The sequence below is a fragment of the Bos indicus genome, chromosome 1, assembly GCF_029378745.1.
Source record: "Bos indicus isolate NIAB-ARS_2022 breed Sahiwal x Tharparkar chromosome 1, NIAB-ARS_B.indTharparkar_mat_pri_1.0, whole genome shotgun sequence".
In the NCBI taxonomy this organism is placed as follows: Eukaryota; Metazoa; Chordata; class Mammalia; order Artiodactyla; family Bovidae; genus Bos; species Bos indicus.
The window spans coordinates 152756406-152778244 of record NC_091760.1 but is presented as its reverse complement, the minus strand read 5'-3'; the positions used below and the strand labels follow the sequence as shown (position 1 = coordinate 152778244).

General features: G+C 47.3%; 2 protein-coding genes across 11 annotated transcripts in view; one reads left to right on the top strand and one right to left on the bottom strand.

Annotated features, from left to right (window-relative positions):
- Positions 1-1522: 1522 nt before the first annotated feature.
- EAF1 (ELL associated factor 1) lies at positions 1523-16580 on the bottom strand. The gene is made up of 6 exons (XM_070797040.1): positions 16324-16580; positions 14274-14368; positions 12216-12352; positions 9136-9323; positions 7314-7538; positions 1523-4840 (listed from the first exon to the last, which is right to left on the bottom strand). The coding sequence occupies exons 1-6, from the start codon at positions 16424-16426 to the stop codon at positions 4794-4796; spliced, it is 795 nt and encodes a 264-aa protein (XP_070653141.1). The 5' UTR covers positions 16427-16580; the 3' UTR covers positions 1523-4793.
- Positions 15253-21839, top strand: part of METTL6 (methyltransferase 6, tRNA N3-cytidine) — a 31203-nt gene continuing 24616 nt past the window's right edge. For 7 of the 10 annotated variants that reach the window (XM_019964428.2, XM_070797088.1, XM_019964412.2 and 4 more), the window contains exons 1-3: positions 16604-16735; positions 17597-17978; positions 18702-18836. In XM_019964428.2, the coding sequence (XP_019819987.1) occupies positions 17754-17978; positions 18702-18836 (360 nt within the window). In that variant the 5' untranslated portion in view covers positions 16604-16735; positions 17597-17753. The other 3 variants (XM_019964403.2, XM_019964392.2, XM_070797054.1) reach the window with 3 other exon arrangements.

The window sequence follows — 21839 nt, the reverse complement described above, 5'->3', positions numbered from 1 at the left end:
TTCCAGCCAACCCCACCATGGGACAGACACAGGAGAGAAGGCAGGCCTGTCCATCTGCCAATTGACATCAGTTGAAGCCACAGGAAGCAGAATTGCCCAGCCCAGCTCTGTTCTAGTTCTAAAAGATTCCATCGTATGAAACAGTGATCTTTTTAAGCCACGGAAGTTTTGGGTCAATTTGTTACTTAGCAATAGGTAACCAGAGTGGCACACTGGGTTGGAAAGGGTAGGTTAGCAAACCACACGCAGTGAACAGATGGGGCCCTATGAGAGCCCATGGCCTGGGCTTGGCGCCCTCTGCAGGGATCAGTTCAGATCTGTCTTAGCTCCTCTGGCCTTCCATCCACCCATCTGGCCAGGAGAAAAGCCAGAGCCCGGAGCAGCCTTAGCGATCCTGTGGCCCAAGGTTCCTAGCACAGCTGGAGACACGCCGTCCACTGGGGTGGTGGTGAATGACTGCAGTAATCGCCCAATAATTGCCACAGCTCCCGAGGTCCAGTGAAGTTTGCCCTTCCTCCCGTGGGTGGCTTTAGTGTCTCTGCCCACCCCGCCCTCGATCCTGAACTTGGCCCAGTGACCTCCTTTGGCCAATGAGGTGTCAGCAGTCATGGCGTCCAGCACCCCTGCCCCTGCCATGGCCATGTGCCCAGGCCCGGCCACTGGAGGACAGGACATGGAGTTGACTTGAGCGACCCGTGCTGTGTGGGCTGTCACCCCAGACAGATCTGTCAGACCCCAGGCACAGGAAGGGGTCAAGACCAGAACTGCCCAGCCAGATCCGGTCTAAATTGCAAAATGAATATTTACTATCTTAAGCATCCAGCTTTGGGATGGTCTGTTACCTACTGCTGTAACAGCAACAGTTCACTGAGGATCAGACTCCCTTAGGGGACGGACATGCACCGCCGCTCCCCAGAGTCCGGGCTGTCTCTCGTGTCTAGCTGAAGGCATGGGAGACACTTGCAGGGTACGTGGCAGAGGATTCCTAGCCTTGTTCTCTGAGTGTTCAGCCCAAATCTACTGAGCACCCAACAGGTCAAAGACACCAGCGAATTCAAAAGGAACGTGGTCACTTCCAGCCTGGGAGGGGCACCAAGAGCACCAGACAGGAGTGGGTGCTGCTGCACCCCAGGTGTGGAGCGTGAGGCAGCAGCGGGGTCGCTTCCAGACTGTGTCGACCGGGGGTCGGGGGTGTACATTGGCCCTCTGTTGTAGTATGGCGGTCCAGGTGAACTAAAACGACTAGGAGACACGTCCAGGGAGTCAGTTTAATGCCCCCAGGGTTCTCAGACCCAGTACAGCCTCAGACTCCACGAGCGTTGCTACAGTCATCCTTTGGTTCTGATTTTCAGGCCTCTTAAAACAGAAGTGTAAATGCTAACGATCAGAAACACCAAATTAAAAAGGGAATCAATTTAGATAATTAGCCTTAAGCACAAAGGATTCTTAAAAGAACCCTACATTTTTCACTGACTCCTAGATGTAGTAAAAAAAAAAAAAAAAAGAAAACTCGAGAAATGTATATTGCTGACCTTCATTTTTTACTTATTTTTTTTAAAAAGAGTAAACCAAAAGAAAAAAACTTTACAGCAAATATTTTGCATAAATATAAACATGCATGTCTACTTCATAATTAAGCAAAATAAAACTTTCAGGCACAAGATTTTAATAATCATTAAAGAACAAGACAATGAATTCAAGACAGAAATAACAGGAGCAACAAAGACATTTCATGACATTTCAATTGGTCTTCTCGTCCAACCTACTGGTTAAGGCCTGAGTTTTATGGATCCTACCTTCCTCACCAAATGGAAACATACGCTGTGGCTGCACCTAATGCATATCCACATGAGAGACAATTACTCTTTCAGAATAGTGTAATAAATACTTCACATGCACACACCCCTCCACACACACCCTACTTAACCAGCCTCTCAAATAGGGAAGTAATAAGGATCTTGGAATTTTCAAGTTTTCCCACCACTGAAACACATACACATTAAAACCACACTTTTAAAAAATGATTCTGCTACAGAAATAAAAGAGTTAATAAGTGGCGTCACGACACATTCTCTAGTCTGTTACGTTTCCCTGAACCACGCCCGTACGGCAGCTTGCTTGCCACGGCTCCTCAGATGCTTCACTGCACCCAGTGGCAGATGGTACACAGAACAAGGGAAAGGCCATTTTAACGCTTCGGTCGGACAGTCTCCAGCTGTCCCTGGAGGCCGGGAGCGTCCCCGCGGTTCTGTGCCCTCTTCACACCAGGCCGCAAGCCTCTCCAGTCTGCTCCTGCGAGCTCCAGGCAAGAGGAGAACCACAGGGCCTGCTCAGGGCCCACGCCGACCAGCGCCTGAGCAAGGGGAAGGTCCGTGTGGGCTGGTGGCACCCACAGAGCCCCGTGAGCGGGGCCGGGGCAGGTGGCTGACAAGGCACAGAGGCAGGAAGAACAGGTCCAGCTTGGCTGGCAGGAGGGCACTCGTGAGGGGGAGTCTGTGAGGCTGGAGGCTTCATTTCCAAAAAGAAAGGATTCCTTACTCTGCCGGGCAAAGCTGGAGGGCATGCAGAGGCAACCAGCACAGACTTGTGCGGAGAACAGAACCAGGGCTGGGCCAGCAGCTGTGACAGGCCTGCAGGGCCAGCATGCGGGGATGGGGCGGGGGCTGCGTGCAGAGCCCACCCCCCAAGGCAGGCCACCGGCAGGCACTGCCGAGGCACCCACAGACCTCACACAGGCCCAGACCCCGGGCTGGCCATGCGCATCAAGCCTCTGAGGAGAGGAAAGGAGGGAGAGAGGCTTAAATAGATCTATCTTTAGTCCAAGTTCCTGGTGCCCGCCCCAGCCTGAGCAAGTGAAGAGCGGTGAAACAATTCCCACGTCCAGAAACAATTCACGTCTCCCAACCATCACCTTCAGGCTTCCCTGGCAGCTCAGACGGGAAGGCATCCACCTGAAGTGCAGGAGACCCAGCTCGATCCCTCACTCAGGAAGATCCCCTGGAGAAGGCAATGGCAACCCACTCTAGTATTCTTGCTGGAGAATCCTATGGACAGAGGAGCCTGGAGGGTTACGGTCCATGGGGTCGCAAAGAGTTGGACATGAGTGAGTAACTAACATACATAACCACGACCTTCAGCTTCCCTGAGCTGTCATTACCAAGAAGTTAAAAACAATCAATTCATTCTAAGTAAGTTCCTACCTGCCATGAACTCCATGAAGCCGCGTGATGGGCAGAGGACCCAGCACAGGTGCTGGAGTGACCCTGAGCGCAGCTGGTGGAGTGGCGTGAGCAGGCTGCCTGGCCCCGACTCCAGCTTACTGGGACCACCGAGTGGGGGACACAGATGACTTCGTGAGGCTCAACTCAAAGCCCCTGCCACCAATCACCTAGCTTCTTCCTGGGTCCAGACTGCTTCCCTCCACTAGCCAAGGAGGGAGAGGTCACCGGCGGGAGAAAGGTCAGTCTTCACGTTCTCAATACGGCTGAATCGAAGCCGACAGATATTTCTCAGGACATAATCATTCAGGTGACAGAAGTGGACGACTCCATACTAACGCACTGATTGTAGGACGACTTATCACACATCCATGGTGTACAGACGCTTCCCCCCAATAACAGATTCATCTGGAAACGGCACACCACAGAAGGCAATCCCGTGACTTCCTTCTGGTTGTGTATAAAAAATGAGCCAGCTTGGGACTCAGGCACAAACAGCGGTGCAAAAGCAAGAACGGGGGAGCCCTGCCAACACCTGCTCATTGTACACTGCATGCCTCCCAGCCAGACCGCAGTCTGGAGAGCAGCTGCCGGCCCATCTGCCCAGAGGCCTCCTCACCTCAGCCCTCCCACTCGTCCCCACTGGCAGCCTTCGAAAGAAGCCCTCTCGTTATGGATCCATGCGGAGCTTAAAGCCCCAGTTTAAGCAAGTCACAGGCATCAGCACCATGGCTGCTGGCTTCCTTTCCTTCCCACCGACCCTCACGTGGGACTGATGTATTCAGGGACTGCATGGATCTAAACTGGAGAGTAGGAACCCACACTTCTATCTTTTGGAATCCAGGAAAAGCTCCGATGCACAACACAGCTCTTACACAGGCCCATGGACAAGGCTCTCTGGTTCCAGTAAGATTCAGGGGCAGAAGTGGGAAGGCCTGGTCTGGGGCAAGACGCTGGCCCCACGCCAGCCACGCACGTCCCTTCCTCATCTGCAGGCGTGGGGCTGAGCCACGAATCCAGGCCCCCCCACGGACGCTCTCGTACCCCTTCCTGAAGTCCGTTTCTACACAGGCCTGCCAGGCCGGGTCAGGCAGAACCTCCTCACCACCTCGGGTCCATAGCTGGAAGTGGCTGGAACATGCGTCCGTGCTGGGGTTTGAGGCTGCCGCCACCCCCACCCCTCCTTTCACTGGGGCAAACCATTTGGTCATGCTGGTGGCTGCTGAGGTTTGACACTGAAGCACTGGCCAGGAGAAGAAGTGGCCTTTGAGGAACCTAGACCAGGGCACATTTGTCTAGTTTCCATTAACAGTGTTAACCAAATAGAGATACAATTCTGTTAGTTCTGCTATAGATCTACTTAAAACTTTGAAACATTGAGATTGTTCAAAAATTACGTGAGAAAATCACCCATCACCATAAGTTAAAGACATGCACGTCTGAGTGCTTCAGAGCCTCCAATTCCTCCTAGAGTCACGATCCCCGCATTTTCCTCTCAGCGTGGACTGCACGCTAAAGCAGCCTGTTCTCGAGGCAGATCTGTGCACCAAAAAGTTGATTTCAAAAGATCCGGCTCTAGTCATCACTGTCACTGCCAGACTCGCTCAACTGCAAGTCATTTCCTATAAAGAGAAAACAAAGTCAGACCAAAAGGACACAGTTTAGAAACAGCTCCCCCGTGGTTCTTTGGTTGCCTGTCTGGGCTCTCACGCTCCAGTAACACCAGGCTGGCTCAGTTTAATTATGGAAGAAAACTGATTTGGCTCGGCCACAAAACTGGTGCCGTCAACGTTTTAAAAGAATTGCTCTTTTTGCATCTGCAAAGGACAGCAATACTGCGTAATGAGGCAGAGCAGGGAGGGACTGGCTACACGGTTTTTACATGTCTCAATAAACAGCAAAAACTAGTCATAAATTGACTATCTAGTGGAATTGTTCATATAAAGTTTCTTTATAAGAGCAAAAATAATAATACCCAGTTGGGTTTCCTGGTCAGGCAGCTAAATTCTGTTTATGCCAATAATATGCTAATGCAGCATAAACACACACCCAGCCCCTCTGGCCGGAACAGTCACGTTATTTTACACCTCAGGTCTGAACTACTGAGTTCTGTAAAACCTTCAATTTTGTTCAGCATGCAACATCTAGGTTTAGGAGTGAAGAATGTAAAGCTTTTCCATCTAAAAGAATAAGAGGACTCACAGGACCTCAGCTGATACCACCTGGAATAGAACAAAAGTGAACTACATTTCTGGATCACTGATCTCCGGATCACTGACCACTGATGTCCTCTCAGTGTGTTCTCAGGACCCCAGGGTCCTCGAGGCCCTTTCGGAACACTTTGACCCGAGCTCCTCCCTTTTCTAACTATAAACCTTTGTGACGCCAGATTTTCTTCACAGACTTCAACCTACACAACTGATGGCAAGGCTGAATGCAGAAGCAGATGTAAACTCCCTACTTTGTAAAAGCGATTGGCAAAATTTTAAAGCAATGTTACTCTTCACACTAAATATTTTTTTATTTAGAAAATTTTTCATAAAAGTGCTGCTTTTATTATCATATGGCTGATTGTCATTTTTTCAGATGAATTACTGAGTATTTTAAGCATGTCCCAGGTTTAATTTCTAACGTGGTAAACACTGACACAAGCTATAAACGTAAAAGCTCCTTGGGGTCCTCAATAATTTTTATGACAGAAAGAGGTCTGAGAGCAATAAAGGTGACCTCTGCTGTCCCAGATGTGGGAAGGAGGGCACAGCACCAGCAAGTAATCCCAATCAGAAGAGCTGAGCACCATCGCTTATGAAGAAGGTGACATGCATGTGAACAGCTCAGCATAACGGAGCTGAAGATTCAGTTCTGAGATTTCTTAACAGTTTGACACAGGTTCAAGCTGATCCATTTGTTTTTTGGGAGAAAAGATATAATGCATGCTACCATTTAGGAAAACAATACTATCTTCACTCTGTATGTTTTTACATTAGGGTTTAGGAGATCTGTGCTACTTACTTTAACTTTAGGGTCTGTAAGTTGGTTCTGGTTGACGATCCTAGTTTAAGTGACCTCAGTACTTTATTGGGTATGTGGTATGCAAAGACTAAGGTCTTGCCATTGGAAAAGCTACGAGCCGGGAGAGCTAATAAAGAGCCATAAAGAACTAAAAAGGAGTTTAAGGCACTTAAACATGCACTGAGCTATTTTTGGCTCTTACTTTCTGGGAGGAAAGGAAGCTTGGCACTGACTGGGTAAAACAAGAGCTGAGTTACACAGTCACAGGCGCTGCAGTCATTCTCCAGTATGAATACCAGAGGTCCAGTGTAAATCTTAGTTCCTGAACCAATGGGGAAGAGTGCCAAGTATACCTGAAATCCAGAAGCTCAGCCTGCATCGTGAGATGGCAGAAGACAGCCTTCACTGGCATCCCAACAGTGCTGAACCCACTCAGGTAGGGGAGCAGGGACCGGCACACACGCGAGTGTGCGCGCTGGGGTGGGCGGGGAGTGCTCTCGCCCCAGCGGGCAGAGGCCTACAAGGCCGGCCCCACACAAGGGGTCTGTTAGACGTCTACAGTGTGGAGCTGAGAGCGACTCTGCCTGCCCTACAGGAGCAGGGTTATGACACCTCCCGAAGTCAGCCCAGGAGGACACCCAGCTCCAGGGACTCTGGCAAGAGGACAGGGCACAGACCTGCATCTCCCCGCCTCCAAGACGAAGACGGCTGTTCTCGTTCCCCTCTGCCTTACCACCACCAGTTGTGAAGAAGGCCACAGACACTACAGTGTCCCTTTCTTCCCTCCTGCCCAAGGTTGGCTGGTTCCAAACTCACACATCAGCACTTCCCAAAATCCACAAAACTTAATTTGTGCCAATACAGAAAAGCAAAGAGAAGGAACAGATTTTTAATTTTGTGCTTCCTGTTTTTACTGCTTGGGGACTTTATTTGCTCCTTTCTGCTTCAAACTGTCTTTGCAGGACCCTTTCTTATGCCGTAAATATCTTCAGGTTTATAGACTCTGGCGTAAGACGACAGAAGCCACTGCTCCGGCCGGCCCTCCCAGCTCCGCCCGGGCTGTAGGCAGGAAGGCCCACTTACTGAGGGTGCTCATGAGCTGCGTGCTTCCCGGCGGCCGCGCAGCTCCGGTCCCGTTGGCCACGGCTGGCCGGCCGCCACAGGGCTGCGGGGGCGACGCAGGGCCGCTGTCCTCGCCGCCACTGCTGGAGCTGTCGTCGTCGCTCCCTGACGAGCTCTCCGAGTCCGAGGAGCTGCTCCCGCTGCTGCTGCTCATCTGCTCAATGATGTCCACTTCGGCCCTCAGTTCTGGAATAGATGACAGGGCGGGGTCAGTGTGTCGAGCTTTCCGCACACAGGGCCCAGGCAAAACCCAGAGCAACCACGGATACCTGAAGACAAGCTCCTACCTCTCGAGCCCTTAAAAACAAACAAAATGACCAAAACCCACAAACAAAAACACCTAACATGTCTCCGGAGAGACAATGGAAACATTTAATTCACCTAAAGTACCCAAAATGGACACTGGTTCAAGATAACGATTCTTTTAAGAAATGAAGTTAAATCTGTTTGGCCTTATCTGTTTAAAAAAAAAAAAGGGAAAAAAAAAAAAAAGATTGTGAATGACAGGATTAAACACCAAATAGGAGAAGAGCCGTATTTTGCTCAGGGGCGGAGAAATATCTGACCAGGAACTAGAAGGTCTGAGCACTTACTTTGGATCCACCTCTAACCAGCTGGGAGACCCAGGTGGAAGGCAATGAATTTTCCAGGACGCTCTGGAAAAAGAAAGGGCCAGAGCAGACAGCCTCTGGGGTCCTTTCCTTGCACGTCCCACAAGGCTCACAGGAGGGGCCAAGGCTGCTAAAGAATGTCTTTCTCTTCCTCCCCTGTCCTCTTTACACATCTGATGAACAGCCATGCCTTTAGGTGCTGCGTTTGTATTAAACGTAAAGCAGGGAAATAACACGTTTTACCCGACTACTTCAGTGTCTGTGAACGTATTAAGGATCCACCACAGAATACATCGGGGAAGGCGCCAGATTCCCCTGTCCAAACACACCACAAGACCTTAAATGACTATGGTTCCTTTAAGCGTAACTGGCAACAACCAACCACTCATGGCCCAATTCCTATTCAGCTAAAGTGAAAACCTGCACAGTCAGCATTCCAATGTCCAGGAGGAAAAACAAAACCCAGAGGCTTAACAACTGTGCCCCACACACAGAGTGATCTCATTTGCAAAGAGACAGTATTTCCACAAGGTGGAAAAGGGCAACTTTTTATCTTTTCCTGTTTACTGCTGTTATGGGTTTAATTTTATTTCATAAAACTTTAAAAACATGAAATACAACACTTACCTTCATAACTTCCTAAGAGTCTGGACAACTAAAACCATCCACTGTGGGGGAGAAAACCATGGTGAGCTCTGTCTCAGGCTTGCACTAGAGAGAGCCTGACCAGACAGCTAAGTCCTTCGAGGCCACTGGTCTTTATGGAGCTTTCCTACTTCACACTTTGTCAGTACAAAGCACTGGCTGAGGAATTTAACCTAGACACTGTGTTTACATTGACACGCTTGGTTTTCATCCCCAGCACCTGGGAATTCTCTTCTTCCAAAACCCTAAGGTGTGCCATACGGACCTTCAGATGGTAGTCAGGCTTGTTTAAACCCCGGGCCTCTAAGCAGACCGCTGCAGAGACAGGCACAGCCCAAGTTGCTGAACTCCCCCTTATCAGACGAGGTGAGTGGTAACCCCTGCACACCCATCGCCTCTGGAATGGTGACCCCTGCATAAACTGCTACAGTGGCAGAGAATGCCCGTGCTGCCAGCCCTGCGACCTCCACAGAAACTTCAATGCCCTCCTCCAAGTTGCTACTGGGGCTCCAGAAACCGCTCTCTACCTCTTTTGATGTCATCCAGCTGAGGTTCAGGTGAGGGGTTATCTTTTAAGGGAGAGGTTTTAGGTCCAGCCGGAGGCTTCGTTGGCGCTCTGAACGACATAGGTGGAGGTGGCGGCGGCTGGGATGGCTGTGGGGGTCGAGGGGGCTGCTGCTCCATTCGGGCTTGGATTTTACTGCTCCCCTCAGCTCTGAAATGAGAAATGGTCTGTGAATTGGAGGGGCAAAAACAGCGGTTCTCAGATCTGCCCCAGTTACCAAGTACCCGGAACCATCTGCAGAACCACAGGCTTCAGAAGACTGTGCCTATGGTTTTAGCACACAGACGACTCATGCTGCTGTGTCCCAGCTCTGCACTGTGCACCAAGGAGGAATGGACACAACACTCGCTGCCCTCAAGGGGCTCACGTTTTTTACCGAGCAGCAGCTAGGGCACTGAGGTAGGATATACTGTGATTGTGAGAACCCGTCTGAATTACAGAAAATGTAACTACTCAACTTCTGCACACTATAAAGTTATAACCACAGGCAAATGAGTTATTAAAGAAAACTAGTTCTGGAGAAGGCAATGGCACCCCACTCCAGTACTCTTGCCTGGAAAATCACATGGACAGAGGAGCCTGGTAGGCTGCAGTCCATGGGGCCGCTAAGAGTCGGACACGACTGAGCAACTTCACTTTCACTTTTCACTTTCATGCACTGGAGAAAGAAATGGCAACCCACTCCAGTGTTCTTGCCTGGAGAATCCCAGGGACCGGGCAGCCTGGTGCGCTGCCCTCTATGGGGTCGCACAGAGTCGGACACGACTGAGGTGACAGCAGCAGCAGCTCTGGAAATACTGGCCTGTTTGCAGTTTTTTCCCCATTATCTACTTACCACTTGCTCATTTTGTTACAGGCCAACTCTTGCTGGCAGCACGCAAAGCATTCCACCCCAGACCAAGAAAGTACCATCCATTAACAATTTCTTTTGTAAATGGACTAGCTCAGCATTTTTCAAACTTTGGGGAATCTCTATTAAAATGCAGACTGTGACTTAATAGGTCCTGAAATCTCATACTTTTAACAAACACTTAAGTGATAAATAATAGAACCACTGGGTTACTTCTACTTATAGAATAAAATTTGACTTTAAAATAAAATCTAATTTTCCTCATATGACACATGTAATGCCTGTCAAATTAAAAATTAAAAGAGAGCTCACTATTCAAAACAAATTAGTGATCAATGGCTTCCCTGGTGGCTCAGATGGTAAAGCATCTGGCTACAATGCAGGAGACCTGGGTTCAATCCCTGGGTCGGGAAGATCCTCTGGAGAAGGAAATGGCACCCCACTCCAGTACTCTTGCCTGGAAAATCCCATGGACAGAGGAGCCTGGTAGGCTATAGTCTACGGGGTCGCAAAGAGTCGGACACGACTGAGCAACTTCACTTTCTTTCTTTCTTTAAGTGATAAAACACTGCTGGTGCCCAGATGACACTGAGTAGTAACAGAAACCCCAACAACCAACAGCTTCTGGAAGGCTAACCGCAGCCCCTGGCTGGAGAAAGTAATCTACCGACACACACTGAGCAGCAGGAGAGGGCTCCATGACGTCCACCCGGCAGAACTCCCCTCGGCCCTGAGGCAGTCACCAGCGCACTGACCCTGTCTCTTCATCTGTGCGCGGAAGGATAACACCACCCTTCCAAAAGTTACTTGTAAAGGTTGAACAATGCACGTAAAACATGGAGCACAGTGCTGGGCCTATGGTAAGACCTCAATAAATGCTGGGTACCTTTTCTTTTTGTGGAATGAGTAAAGAAAAACAGCTTGAGGAAGCATACACAGAAAAACATCGGACTGTAACACTCTCTTTAAAATTTACTCTATTACAATAATTACTGTATCACAATAATAGAACCACTGGGTTACTTCTACTTATAGAATAAAATTTGACTTTAAAAGAAAATCTAATTGGCCTCATTTGACACATGTAATGCCTGTCAAATTAAAAATTAAAAGAGAGCTCACTATTCAAAAGAAATTAGATAAAGCTTTGATATTATAATAATCTCAAATGTATCCTGTAAAAATTTAATGTTGTCACTCTAAAAAAGAATATATATTACTCAATTATTCTTTCATAATTTTAAGTCTATAAACTTAAATCTTATCCCTTTGGTGGTACTGTATCAACAGCCACGTCAGTCAGTTCAGTTGCTCAGTCGTGTCCGACTCTTTGCGACCCCATGAATCGCAGCACGTCAGGCCTCCCTATCCATCACCAACTCCTGGGGTTCACTCAAACGCACGTCCATCGAGTCCGTGATGCCATCCAGCCATCTCATCCTGTCATCCCCTTCTCCTCCTGCCCCCAATCCCTCCCAGCATCAGAGTCTTTTCCAATGAGTCAACTCTTTACGTGAGGTGGCCAAAGTACTGGAGTTTCAGCTTTAGCATCATTCCTTCCAAAGAAATCCCAGGGCTGATCTCCTTCAGAATGGACTGGTTGGATCTCCTTGCAGTCCAAGGGACTCTCAAGAGTCTTCTCCAACACCACAGCTCAAAAGCATCAATTCTTTGGCGCTCAGCCTTCTTCACAGTCCAACTCTCACATCCATACATGACCATAGGAAAAACCATAGCCTTGACTAGATGGACCTTTGTTGGCAAACTAATGTCTCTGCTTTTGAATATGCTATCTAGGTTGGTCATAACTTTTCTTCCAAGGAGTAAGCATCTTTTAATTTCATGGCTGCAGTCACCATCTGCAGTGATTTTGGAGCCCAAAAAATAAAGTCTGACACTGTTTCCACTGTTTCCCCATCTATTTCCCATGAGATTAATAAGATTGACTTAATCATAAAGCACACCTTTCTCCCCAGTGACTTCTACGTTTCAGGTCTTAAAAACATTATTTATTTTCATTGCCTTTGAGGAAAAGATATTTTATTGACTTGTCTGAGAAGACACAGGTGGGAGCTGCTGAGCCTGCCAACAGGATGCTAAGTTCCCAGACGGGCACACTCTTATAAAATAACTGAATAGACAAGTAAGTCTACAGAAACGGCATAGCAACCTTTATCTGCTTGTTCACATACCGCGTCTTCTTGACCTGGATGCTGCTGCTGAGCTTTTCCAGCACATACTCTCCAGTGTCGTGATTGATGATCAGCACACAGTCCTTCTGGTAAGGCCGCTTGTTCCCCTTGAACACAGTCATCGGTGGTGTGGATCCCTTTTCGACCACAAAAGAACAATTCAGACAATCAAACCAAATACCCCAGTTATGAATATCAAGACTGAATTTAGAGCTGGCTTTATCTCATCAAATCTTTTATCAGAACTACGCAAACAGGAATAGAAAGGGGATTTCCTTGGTGGTCCAGTGGCTAAGACTCTGTGCTTGCAAGGCAGGGGGCCTGGGTTTGGTTCCTGGTCAGGGAACTAGATCCCACATGCTGCAACTAAGACTCAGCGCAGTCAAATAAATAAATTTTTTTTTTTTTAAAGAAACAGAATAAGCTGATTTGCATTTTATTTTTGCTTGGGAAGCCAGGAGTTAAAGAGGAAATAATATAGCAAGAATCTATAACTGTGCAACTATCTCTAAGTAATCAAGAAATAAATATTGAATTTTTAAGTTACTGTACATTTTCCAGAGATTTGGGAAATGTTACAAATAACAGTAAAGTGTGAACTGAGAAACAGAAGTGACGCATTCCTGTCTGACACTGAGTAGAGCTCTCACTATGAGCAGTAAAGCTAGTGAGTGATCTCTGCATTTCCTTGTAATAGGAGAGTCCGGGCTTCCCCTTCATGCTAAGTAACCACACACCTTCTCCAGGCTCACTGTTCTGGCTGGTTCAAGTACCTCAAGCCACTAACCTGCCTAAGGCCTTCCATGACTGCCCAGTGCTTAAGGCCCAAGAAGAAAACCTGTAAACCAGCCACCTGGCCCCTCCACTGCACCGGCTCCTTTCACCCCGGGCTCTGCTGGTTCCAGAGAAGAAGGCACAGTCCTCTCTGAGAACCACAAGTTCTGTCCTGCAGGGATTTAACAAGGATTCTGTCTGCAACATCCTAACCCCTCCCTCCCTTTCAGTTATTCAACCTTCAAATCTGCTCAAAGGTCACTTCCTCAGGCAAGTCTCCCTAGATTTTCTAAAGTAAGTGCAATGTTTTCCTACAGTTATTTAAACTCCCTAAGGACAAGAAACACGCTTGTTTTCTTCAAGAATATATTCTCAGTACCTAGTAATGAGCCAGCACCACAGTGGGTGGATGTTAACATTTGCCAAGTGTATCGTTTAATCCCCTGGATGGAATCAGAAATTGGTTGGCTCCTTGACTCCTGGTTCATACAGTAAAAATTAAGAGCTGGAAGGGACGTTAGGGATCATTTATCTAACCTCTTTATTTTACATTTGGGAAAGTAAGGTCCAAAGGGAGATGATGCAACCTGCCAAAGGCAACAACTAACGAGACAGCAGTTTGAATGGCAGACAGTTTTTTGGCAGCACAAAGCTTCCCAGGCTCTCTGTCTAGAGCCTTTTCATTCTCTCACTGGTTACCAAGAACTAATCATGTTCCAGGACAGGCCTGGGACATGCACGTGTTCATTAAGACTATTCTGTCTGATCCTTGCGATCAGAGTGGTGCCTTGGTAAGACTTTAGCAGTGTCTCTCTGCGAGGGTTCTCCACTCAGCTTTTAATCTGTAGCTCTGAACCTAGGCCCTGCCTGAAACTGCCAGCCTTAACATCACCCCCTGCCAGATTCACAAACCACGCTGATGCTGCCCCTGCCTCTCCACGCCCCTAAGCTACTGCTGTTTTATACTCATAGGGCACTTGGGCCTCTTTCTCTGCAGCTGCTGGGGGAGGCTACATATGTCTAAAGGAGGAGCCAGGTCCCACCTTGCCTTCTTAGGAACAAATGGGGAAAGGGAGTTTGGGAAAAACGACAAAGAATTTTTTTTACTCAGGAGCCTGGGAAGCATGAATTCCATCCCATCTGACCCCCATAGTTCCTTTTCTCCTTATGTTGGCACTTCAGAAATCTAGAAGTTTTTAAAAAGGAGGAAATCAAATTGCAATAACAGAATATGAGGATTCACTGTGATTCCACATTAAAAAACAACGATGTAATAACACCTACAGGGATATGTGGCAGCGTAATTGTGACTTCATCTCCTTTGCCGACCTGAAGCTCTCCTTCACAGGAAGTATCTATAGACGCCGGCTTAAAGTCGTCTAAAGGGAAAGAAAAAAAGCATTTATCCACCAGGTTACTTGTATTAAGTGCTTGCACGGCATTCGCATGTAAGAATGGAAATTTGTTGTAATTCAGATAAAAGAAAATACAAACCACTTAGAATTTCTTAAAATGTTATCTCACTGTGGAAAACTTCTCATGTACAACAGCAAAGAGAATAATACAATGAGTCCTGTGTACCATCACCCAGCTTCATTACCAGTTCTGGGACAATATTGTTTCATCTGTACCTCCATATACTTTCCCTCTTATCCCCACTGGATAATTTTGAAGGAAAAAGGCTAGAATTTATATAACTTTTCATTAAGCAAAGATACTCCCTTCCCGTAAGTGACAGATGAAAATTCATGCCTTATTACCCCACAATGAGGTGTTTTATTAGGGTTATTTTAAGGATGAAAAGCGACAGAGTATGTTTTTAAAACCCTGTGATTATAAAACACAGTATGAAACATGAAAGGTCACAGCATTTTGATAAGAACTGTCAAAGTGAGGATTTGCCACACTCCAGTTTCATAGCTTTAATAAGAATATTCCTATAGCTATCTGGAGCAGAAGGTTGAACTGTATTTCCAAAGGTTAATCCTGCCCATGTTTCTGAACTGCAGTTAAGGCACAGTGTGAACAGCCACCTTACCCCCTTTTAACACAAACCTGCCTCAAACTGCAGGCCAGGTACTTCAGTAAAGTGTCTTATTTAAACTGCACGTTGTCCTTCATTCTGCTACAACACCAACTTAGTAAACTGCTCAGGAAATGATGCTGCTCTTATCACATTCCCAAAACCCAGCCCCTCAGAGGGCTGATCTGCTGTCAGCAGGAAGCAGAGTAATGGCCTGGCAAGTGACCACAGGAAAACAGAAGTTCATTATCTACTACGCCCTGTTTCAAGGTGTTGAGTCACATCTAAGAACTCCTCGGACAAAAACAAGTCTTAACCAGTACTGGGGCTACCAGGACGCGAAACCAGGAGTCTGTGAATCATAGTGGGATGCTCTGGCGGCCAATTCTTCACCCAGGATACACAGTGGAAAGGCCCTCCCTCAACAGAGTCTGTAATCATGGAGGAAAAAAGAGGTCCAACATAATGACTATTTGCACATTCCTTATGCCTGCTGGCTTTTGCTTCCAAACATAGATCGAGCTCTAACTTATTCCTGGCTCTCCAATCCTAATTTTACTTTCCACCCACAAGGGACTGGATCTGGAGGAAAAGTCAGGGGTAGGCTGGTGACCTCAAAAAGACATCAAAGCACGAGAGAAGCTGGCACAGATATATGGAGGAAAAGAAGACGGATGAGGTGCAGAGCTGCGGATTCTGGGGCTGCAGCCGGGCGCCGGGGAGGCCAGAACCAAAGCGGGCAAGGAAAAAAAAGGAAAGAAGACAGGAAAGGAATGGAACAGGAGGGAGTGGAGGCCAACCCCAAGGAAAACGAGAAGAGCTCCTGAAGCGTGGAGATCCCCAGTGGGGATCGGGGTGTGTATCGAGGGGGAGCGGGGCAGGCTGGAATACAAAGAAGCTGGAAACTGATGCGGGGTCGCAGCCCTTCGGTAATAAGAGGGAAAGGTGGAGGATGCCAACCCCGAGGAAACGAGAAGAGCTCCTGAAGCGCGGGGATCGGGTTGTGTGTGGGGCGGTGGGGGTGAGGAGAGGCTGGAATACAAAGAAGCTGGAAACTGATGTGGGGTCGCAGCCTTTCGGTAGTAACAAGGGGACGTGGAGGTTCAGGGCGCAAGAGGGTCCAATGACCTTCGGAAGAAGCATTTGGTAGCGCAAGGCGGAGAAAACCTGGGAGTTGAGGGAAAGGTCTGGTGTGAGAAGAGGCAGCTGGGAAAAAACCAAAGGAAAAACCCGAGGTCCCCCGAGGGAGGGAACGCCGGCAAGGCCCCCTGGCCTTCTGCAGGGCCGAGGGCGGCCGAGGGGCGGACTCACAGCGGATGGTGTGGAAGGAGGCCCGCGGCCGCTTCTCGAAGCTCTCCCCGAGCCGCAGGCAGTGCTCCTCGCGGTCCAGCAGCGGGTTGGCCGTCCCGTTCATGGCCCCACAAGGGCCTCGCGCCCGCCCGGGAGCCCTCCTGGCGCGGCCCCGGCCCGAGCCGCCGGCGCCGGCGTCCGGGGGAGCCGCGCTCCCGGGAGAGCGCTCGGGGGCGCGCGGGGAGCCGAGCCGGCACCCACCCGCGCAGGCCGGAAACGAGCTCGGGCCAACGCGTCTGGGCGGGGGACGACTCTGAGGAGACCTGACGGCGGAACTTCCGGCGCCGAGGAGGGACTTCCGGGCCCCCAGCGGAAGTAGCGGGGGCGGTGCCATGGCCGAAAGTCCTCTCCGCGGGGAGAATCCGGATTCGAGGTCTCTCCGCGGGGCGGGGGTGGGTGTTGACCAGTCGAAGGGTTTTGGGTGTTTTTTTTTTTTTTCCCGCGGTGGCTCCCAAATTCTGCTTCTGAGGCTGCGCCTGGCTGGGGGCTCGGCGCGCCCGGCCCCACCCTTCAGGGGAACCTAAGAACTGCTGACTGGGGCGCCCAGCGTGCGGTGGACTAGGCTCACGCGGGTCGCCGCCGCCCGTCGCGGCTGGGCGGCTCGGCTCATCCGCAGGGTCCTGGCGGCCCCACTCTCCGCGTCCCTGAGCCTCTTCTTCGTCGCTTTCGCGCGCCCAGGGCGGCGCGAGGGCCTCAGTTCCCGAAAGGGGCGCCCCCTCGGGTTCATGAGACAGACTCGGGCCACCCGGGCGTAGTAGCTCCGTTTTCCCCGAAAAACGCCGTGTCTCGCGTCTTTGGCGACGGTGACCGACCGCCTCCGGCTCGGACAGCCGTCGTGGTTGTTTTTAAAGACACCCCCGTTTCGCGGACACCGAACCCTGAGGAACCGTAAGGTTTCTCAGTCAGTTGTTGAGAGTGACTTTTTTTTCCTGCCTAAAGCGGCTTACTGACTGTTCAGGTTGTAATTAAGCCTTTCTGTGCGTGAGAGCCCGGCCGCTGGATGTCAGCCCCCTGAAGGCTGGGGTCTGTGTCTTGTTCTTTGTGACCTCTTCTTCCTGTAGTGGAGTAGGGCTTTGTGTAGGCTCAGCATCTAGTAAATGTTTGCCGAATTGAAATGTTAAGTGAAAGAACTATTCTAGAACCACTAACTGAGCATCTTAAAAAAAAAAAAAAACCTGTTCTAGAACCCCCAACCGGAATGTTATTTATTTTTTTTTTTTCCTTTCCTGCGAAGTATCCGATGCTGCTTCGGGCTTGAACCCAGCCTGAGGGACCACATCTGAGAGGACCCTGCCTGTGTGAGTGGTATCCGCTTGAATTCCTCAGGTTGTTGAGGAATGGAGAATCTCCAGTAGTGTTAAATGTTCAATATATGACCATCCACGTCGGAGATGGCTGCTTTGCAAAGGAGAGGGCTGCAGACAAGGATTCTCAGCTCTGAAGAAGAGGAGAAACTGAAGAGAGACCAAGCTTTAGTGTCTGATTTTAAACAGCAGAAACTGGAAAAAGAGGCTCAGAAGAACTGGGACCTTTTTTACAAAAGAAACAGCACTAATTTCTTCAAAGATAGACACTGGACTACCAGAGAGTTTGAGGAGCTCAGATCATGTAGAGAGGTAAACTAATACTTCACCTTGTTGGAGTGATTCTTCATTTAAAATCTGTAGAAGAGGGGTGTTTTATTGCATTCCCAGGGCGAGTGTAAGGTAGAAAATATATGAATCCTGTCGAAGGCTTCATGAATTTTTGTAGCTTAGATACACTGTCTCAAATAGTTTGAGCAGTTGCTGAGTTGTAAAATACAGAGGAGAGAGGACTTTAGTGGGCATTTTCTGTTTCTTTAAAGCTAATCTGAAAGTTGTAAATAATTGAGTTCTTAGTGAATGATTTCAGTGACGGGTTCATAATGATAATGGTGATGAATACTTCACCACACCCCTTTACATGAACTTAACAGTAGTGTTCTGTGATTTAAACCTTTAAGTAACATGTTGAAGTTTAGCGTTAGTAGTATTCCCACTTGCTGATGAAATTGAGAGACAAAGCTGTTTAAGTGACTTGTTCAGTGACGGAACGCAGGGTGAGGGGAAGCGTTCAGATTTGAGCGCAGGCAGTCTAACCTGAGAGCCTGTTGTGTTGGCCCTTATGCTGCTGTTTTCTCCACACCAGGTTACCCAGTGTTGGACACAGACGAGGCATCAGTGGCTTCGGGTTATCAGCTCACTGGTGAATCGTCTACTCCGAGGGGGCAGAGGCCTTGTTTCCTGTTCTGGACCTTTTAGTTTGTTTCTTCATTAGGTGGGTGTTGTGTACTGTAACTTTGGGTTCTCTTTCCTCAGTTTGAAGATCAAAAATTGACTATTCTTGAAGCTGGCTGTGGGGTTGGGAACTGTTTATTCCCACTGTTAGAAGAAGATCCAGATATCTTTGCCTATGCCTGTGATTTTTCTCCGAGAGCTGTTGAATATGTCAAGGTTGGTGCACCATCCGTGTGTTGTTATGTTTCTGTTTTCCTAGACTTGTCGGACCTGACTTCTACACCCGTTTTCCCAATTCCGGTCTTCTTCCTGAAGGACCGGCTATGATCACTGTAAATGTAGTTTTCCTGTGTATTTGCATGTATACATACAGAAACATAGCATTATTTAGAAAAGTATTACCAGACAACATCCATAAACTTGTGTCCACGTTTAATGATTGGCAGCATAGAAGGCAATGGCACCCCACTCCAGTACTCTTGCCTGGAAAATCCCATGGACGGAGGAGCCTGGTAGGCTTCAGTCCATGAGGTCGCTAAGAGTCGGACATGACTGAGCAACTTCACTTTGACTTTTCATTTTCATGCATTGGAGAAGGAAATGGCAACCCACTCCAGTGTTCTTGCCTGGAGAATCCCAGGGACCGGGGAGCCTGTTGGGCTGCCGTCTATGGGGTCGCACAGAGTCGGACACAACTGAAGCGACTTAGCAGCAGCAGCAGCAGCATTTTGCTACTTTTGCTTTATAAACTTTTATAGTGTCATTTATAGTTGTATTTAGTTAAGGATTGCAGCTTACACTTTATTATGTACCTAAATCTTCTTAGCCTAAAACATTCCTGCCCTTCCCCTTGACTTTTTCCCCAATGACATTGAGTTTTGGGAGAGCAAGCAATTTTATGTAATGAGGTCCCACATTCCAAATTGGCTGATTGTTTCTTTCTATCATTGTTTAACTTGTTGCTTTATGCCTTGTATTTTCTGTAAACCACAAGTTAGATTTAAATCTAACTTAAAATATTTGAGCAAAAATACTTTAGTAGGTGATGTAGCTTTTATATTGCATCCTGTCAGGAGGCAGTGATCTAATCTCACTGTAAGTGATGCTAGTTTTGGTCACTGGGTTTAAAGTGACTTCCTAATTCCCCTGTTGGACAGGTGTTTTCTTTTTGTCATTAACAGATATGTGAGGGATACTTTGGCAACATGCAGATATCTATTTTTCCATCAACCTTTCACAATTTTAGCACCTTAGACTTTTTAAATAGTGATATCACATTGTACTATAACCTACCTTCTTCGCTGTACATTATGTCTTGCCTAGTATTTTCATCCCAGTACATGTAGGTCTACTTCATTTCATTTACCTCTTGCAGTATTTCACAGAATGGATGTGCCATATATAGTAATAATTGCTTTGTTGATGATTGTTCAAATTGCTTCTAATTTTTGCTCTCACAAGTAGGATTGATGTAATCAGAATTATACGCATGCCCCATAACACATGTGTACATGTCTCTGTGGTGACTAATAGAAGAAATAGAATTCCTTGGAGAGAGCATACACATTAAAATTTAAATAGATAGGGCCAGCTGTCCATCCAGAAAATTATACCAATTTATAATTTCACCAATAATATAAAGATTTTTTTCCCTCTATGCCATCAACATTTAACATCAGTCCTTTTTTTGGCTGCACTGTACAGCGTGTGGGATCTTAGTTCCTCAATCAGGGATCAAACCCACACCCCCATGCATCGAAAGCACAGAATCTTACCTCCTGGACCACCTGGGAAGTCCCACCATCAGTCTTTTCTGTATCTCCCAATCTTATAGGCCAAAAGTACTATCTCCATGTTTTAAATTGTTTATTCTTTATAACAAATAAAGTTGAAGACTTTGTGATATGTAAATAAGCATTAGTTTTTCTTCTGCTTGTTTTTATTCCTTTACTCTATATATGTTTATTCGAAGCCTAATGTAGGCCAATCACTGTTCTAAGCATTGGGATGAAGTAGTAAACAAAACAAACAAAACCGTCACCCACATTGGGCTTACACCGTAGTATGAATTGTCTGTTCATACCTTTCCCCATTTTTCTGTCAGTTTGTTTCTTATTTTGCGGATATATTCTGTTATATCTGTTGCAAATATTTCTTCGAGTTTATTAGGCATTGTTTTATGGTATTGTTTTATTATAGAATTTAAGTGATCACATCAAATGAATAATCATTTCCTTTTGAAGTACTAAGGTTTTATGTTTTTGGAGTTCTATAATCACATAGATATGCTTTTTATAGTTTTGGTTATGAGGATTTTTAATTAATCTGGAAAAGTTTGACGATTATTTTTAGAGTATTTCTTGAGCTCTTGTTTTCTCCGAGGATTCCGGTTATCTCTATGTTATACCATTTGCTATTGTTTCCCAGCTCTTGGATGCTGGCTTTTTTGTTTGTTTGTTTTTAACTTTTTTGCCCTTTGCATTTCCAGTTTGTGTACTTTCTGTTGTCTTATCATCAAGTTCACTGATTCCTTTTAGGCAGTAAGCATTCCTGTTGATGAGCCTGTCAGAAGCATTTTTCATTTCTGTTACTATGTTTTTGATTTTTAGCATTTCCCATTGATTTGTAGTTTCTATATCTCTGAAATTACCTATCTGATCTTGAATATTGTCCACCTTTTTCATTAAAGCCTGTAATACGTTAATCATAATTTTTTTGTTTTTTAATATCCAAGCCTGTAGTTCCAGCGTCTGTGTCATATTTGAGTCTGGTTTTCATGATTGTCTCTTCAGACCATGTTTTTTCTTGCCTCATGGTGTGCCTTGTTCTTTTTTTGTTGAAAGCTAGGTATGTTATACAGGGCAGTGGACAGCTAATAAGGGTTTGTAATAATCTAGACTGGAGTTGTGCTCTGTGTTAAAGTCTGTTGTTGGTATAGTTACCTGTGAGGTTTGTTGTTGCTGTGGGCCCGTGAGACTTCAAACTCCTCTGGTGACTTTGTTGTTCCTGTTGGCTTTGGGTCTTCCTGTTGTGCTGCTCCCCATGAAGAGTCTCTCTCTTGCAGCTTTCCCACAAGTGTTTCTGCCTCTCCAGGAATAGAGCTTTTCTTTCTCATCCCTTCCCCTCCTCTGTCATCCTCCGGGGTCATGAGGCCATTCTCTCTGCAGATGAAGACAAAGTTTGGGCAGAGCAGTGCCCTCCCCAGGGGCAGTGATGTTC

Coding starts and splice junctions, on each gene's coding strand:
- EAF1 (XM_070797040.1), bottom strand. CDS start 16,426: ATGAACGGGACGGCCAACCCGCTGCTGGACCGCGAGGAGCACTGCCTG. Junction 14,369..16,323: donor CTCCTTCCACACCATCCGCT/GTGAGTCCGCCC, acceptor CTTTCCCTTTAG/ACGACTTTAAGCCGGCGTCT. Junction 9,324..12,215: donor ATCCAGGTCAAGAAGACGCG/GTATGTGAACAA, acceptor TTCTCATTTCAG/AGCTGAGGGGAGCAGTAAAA.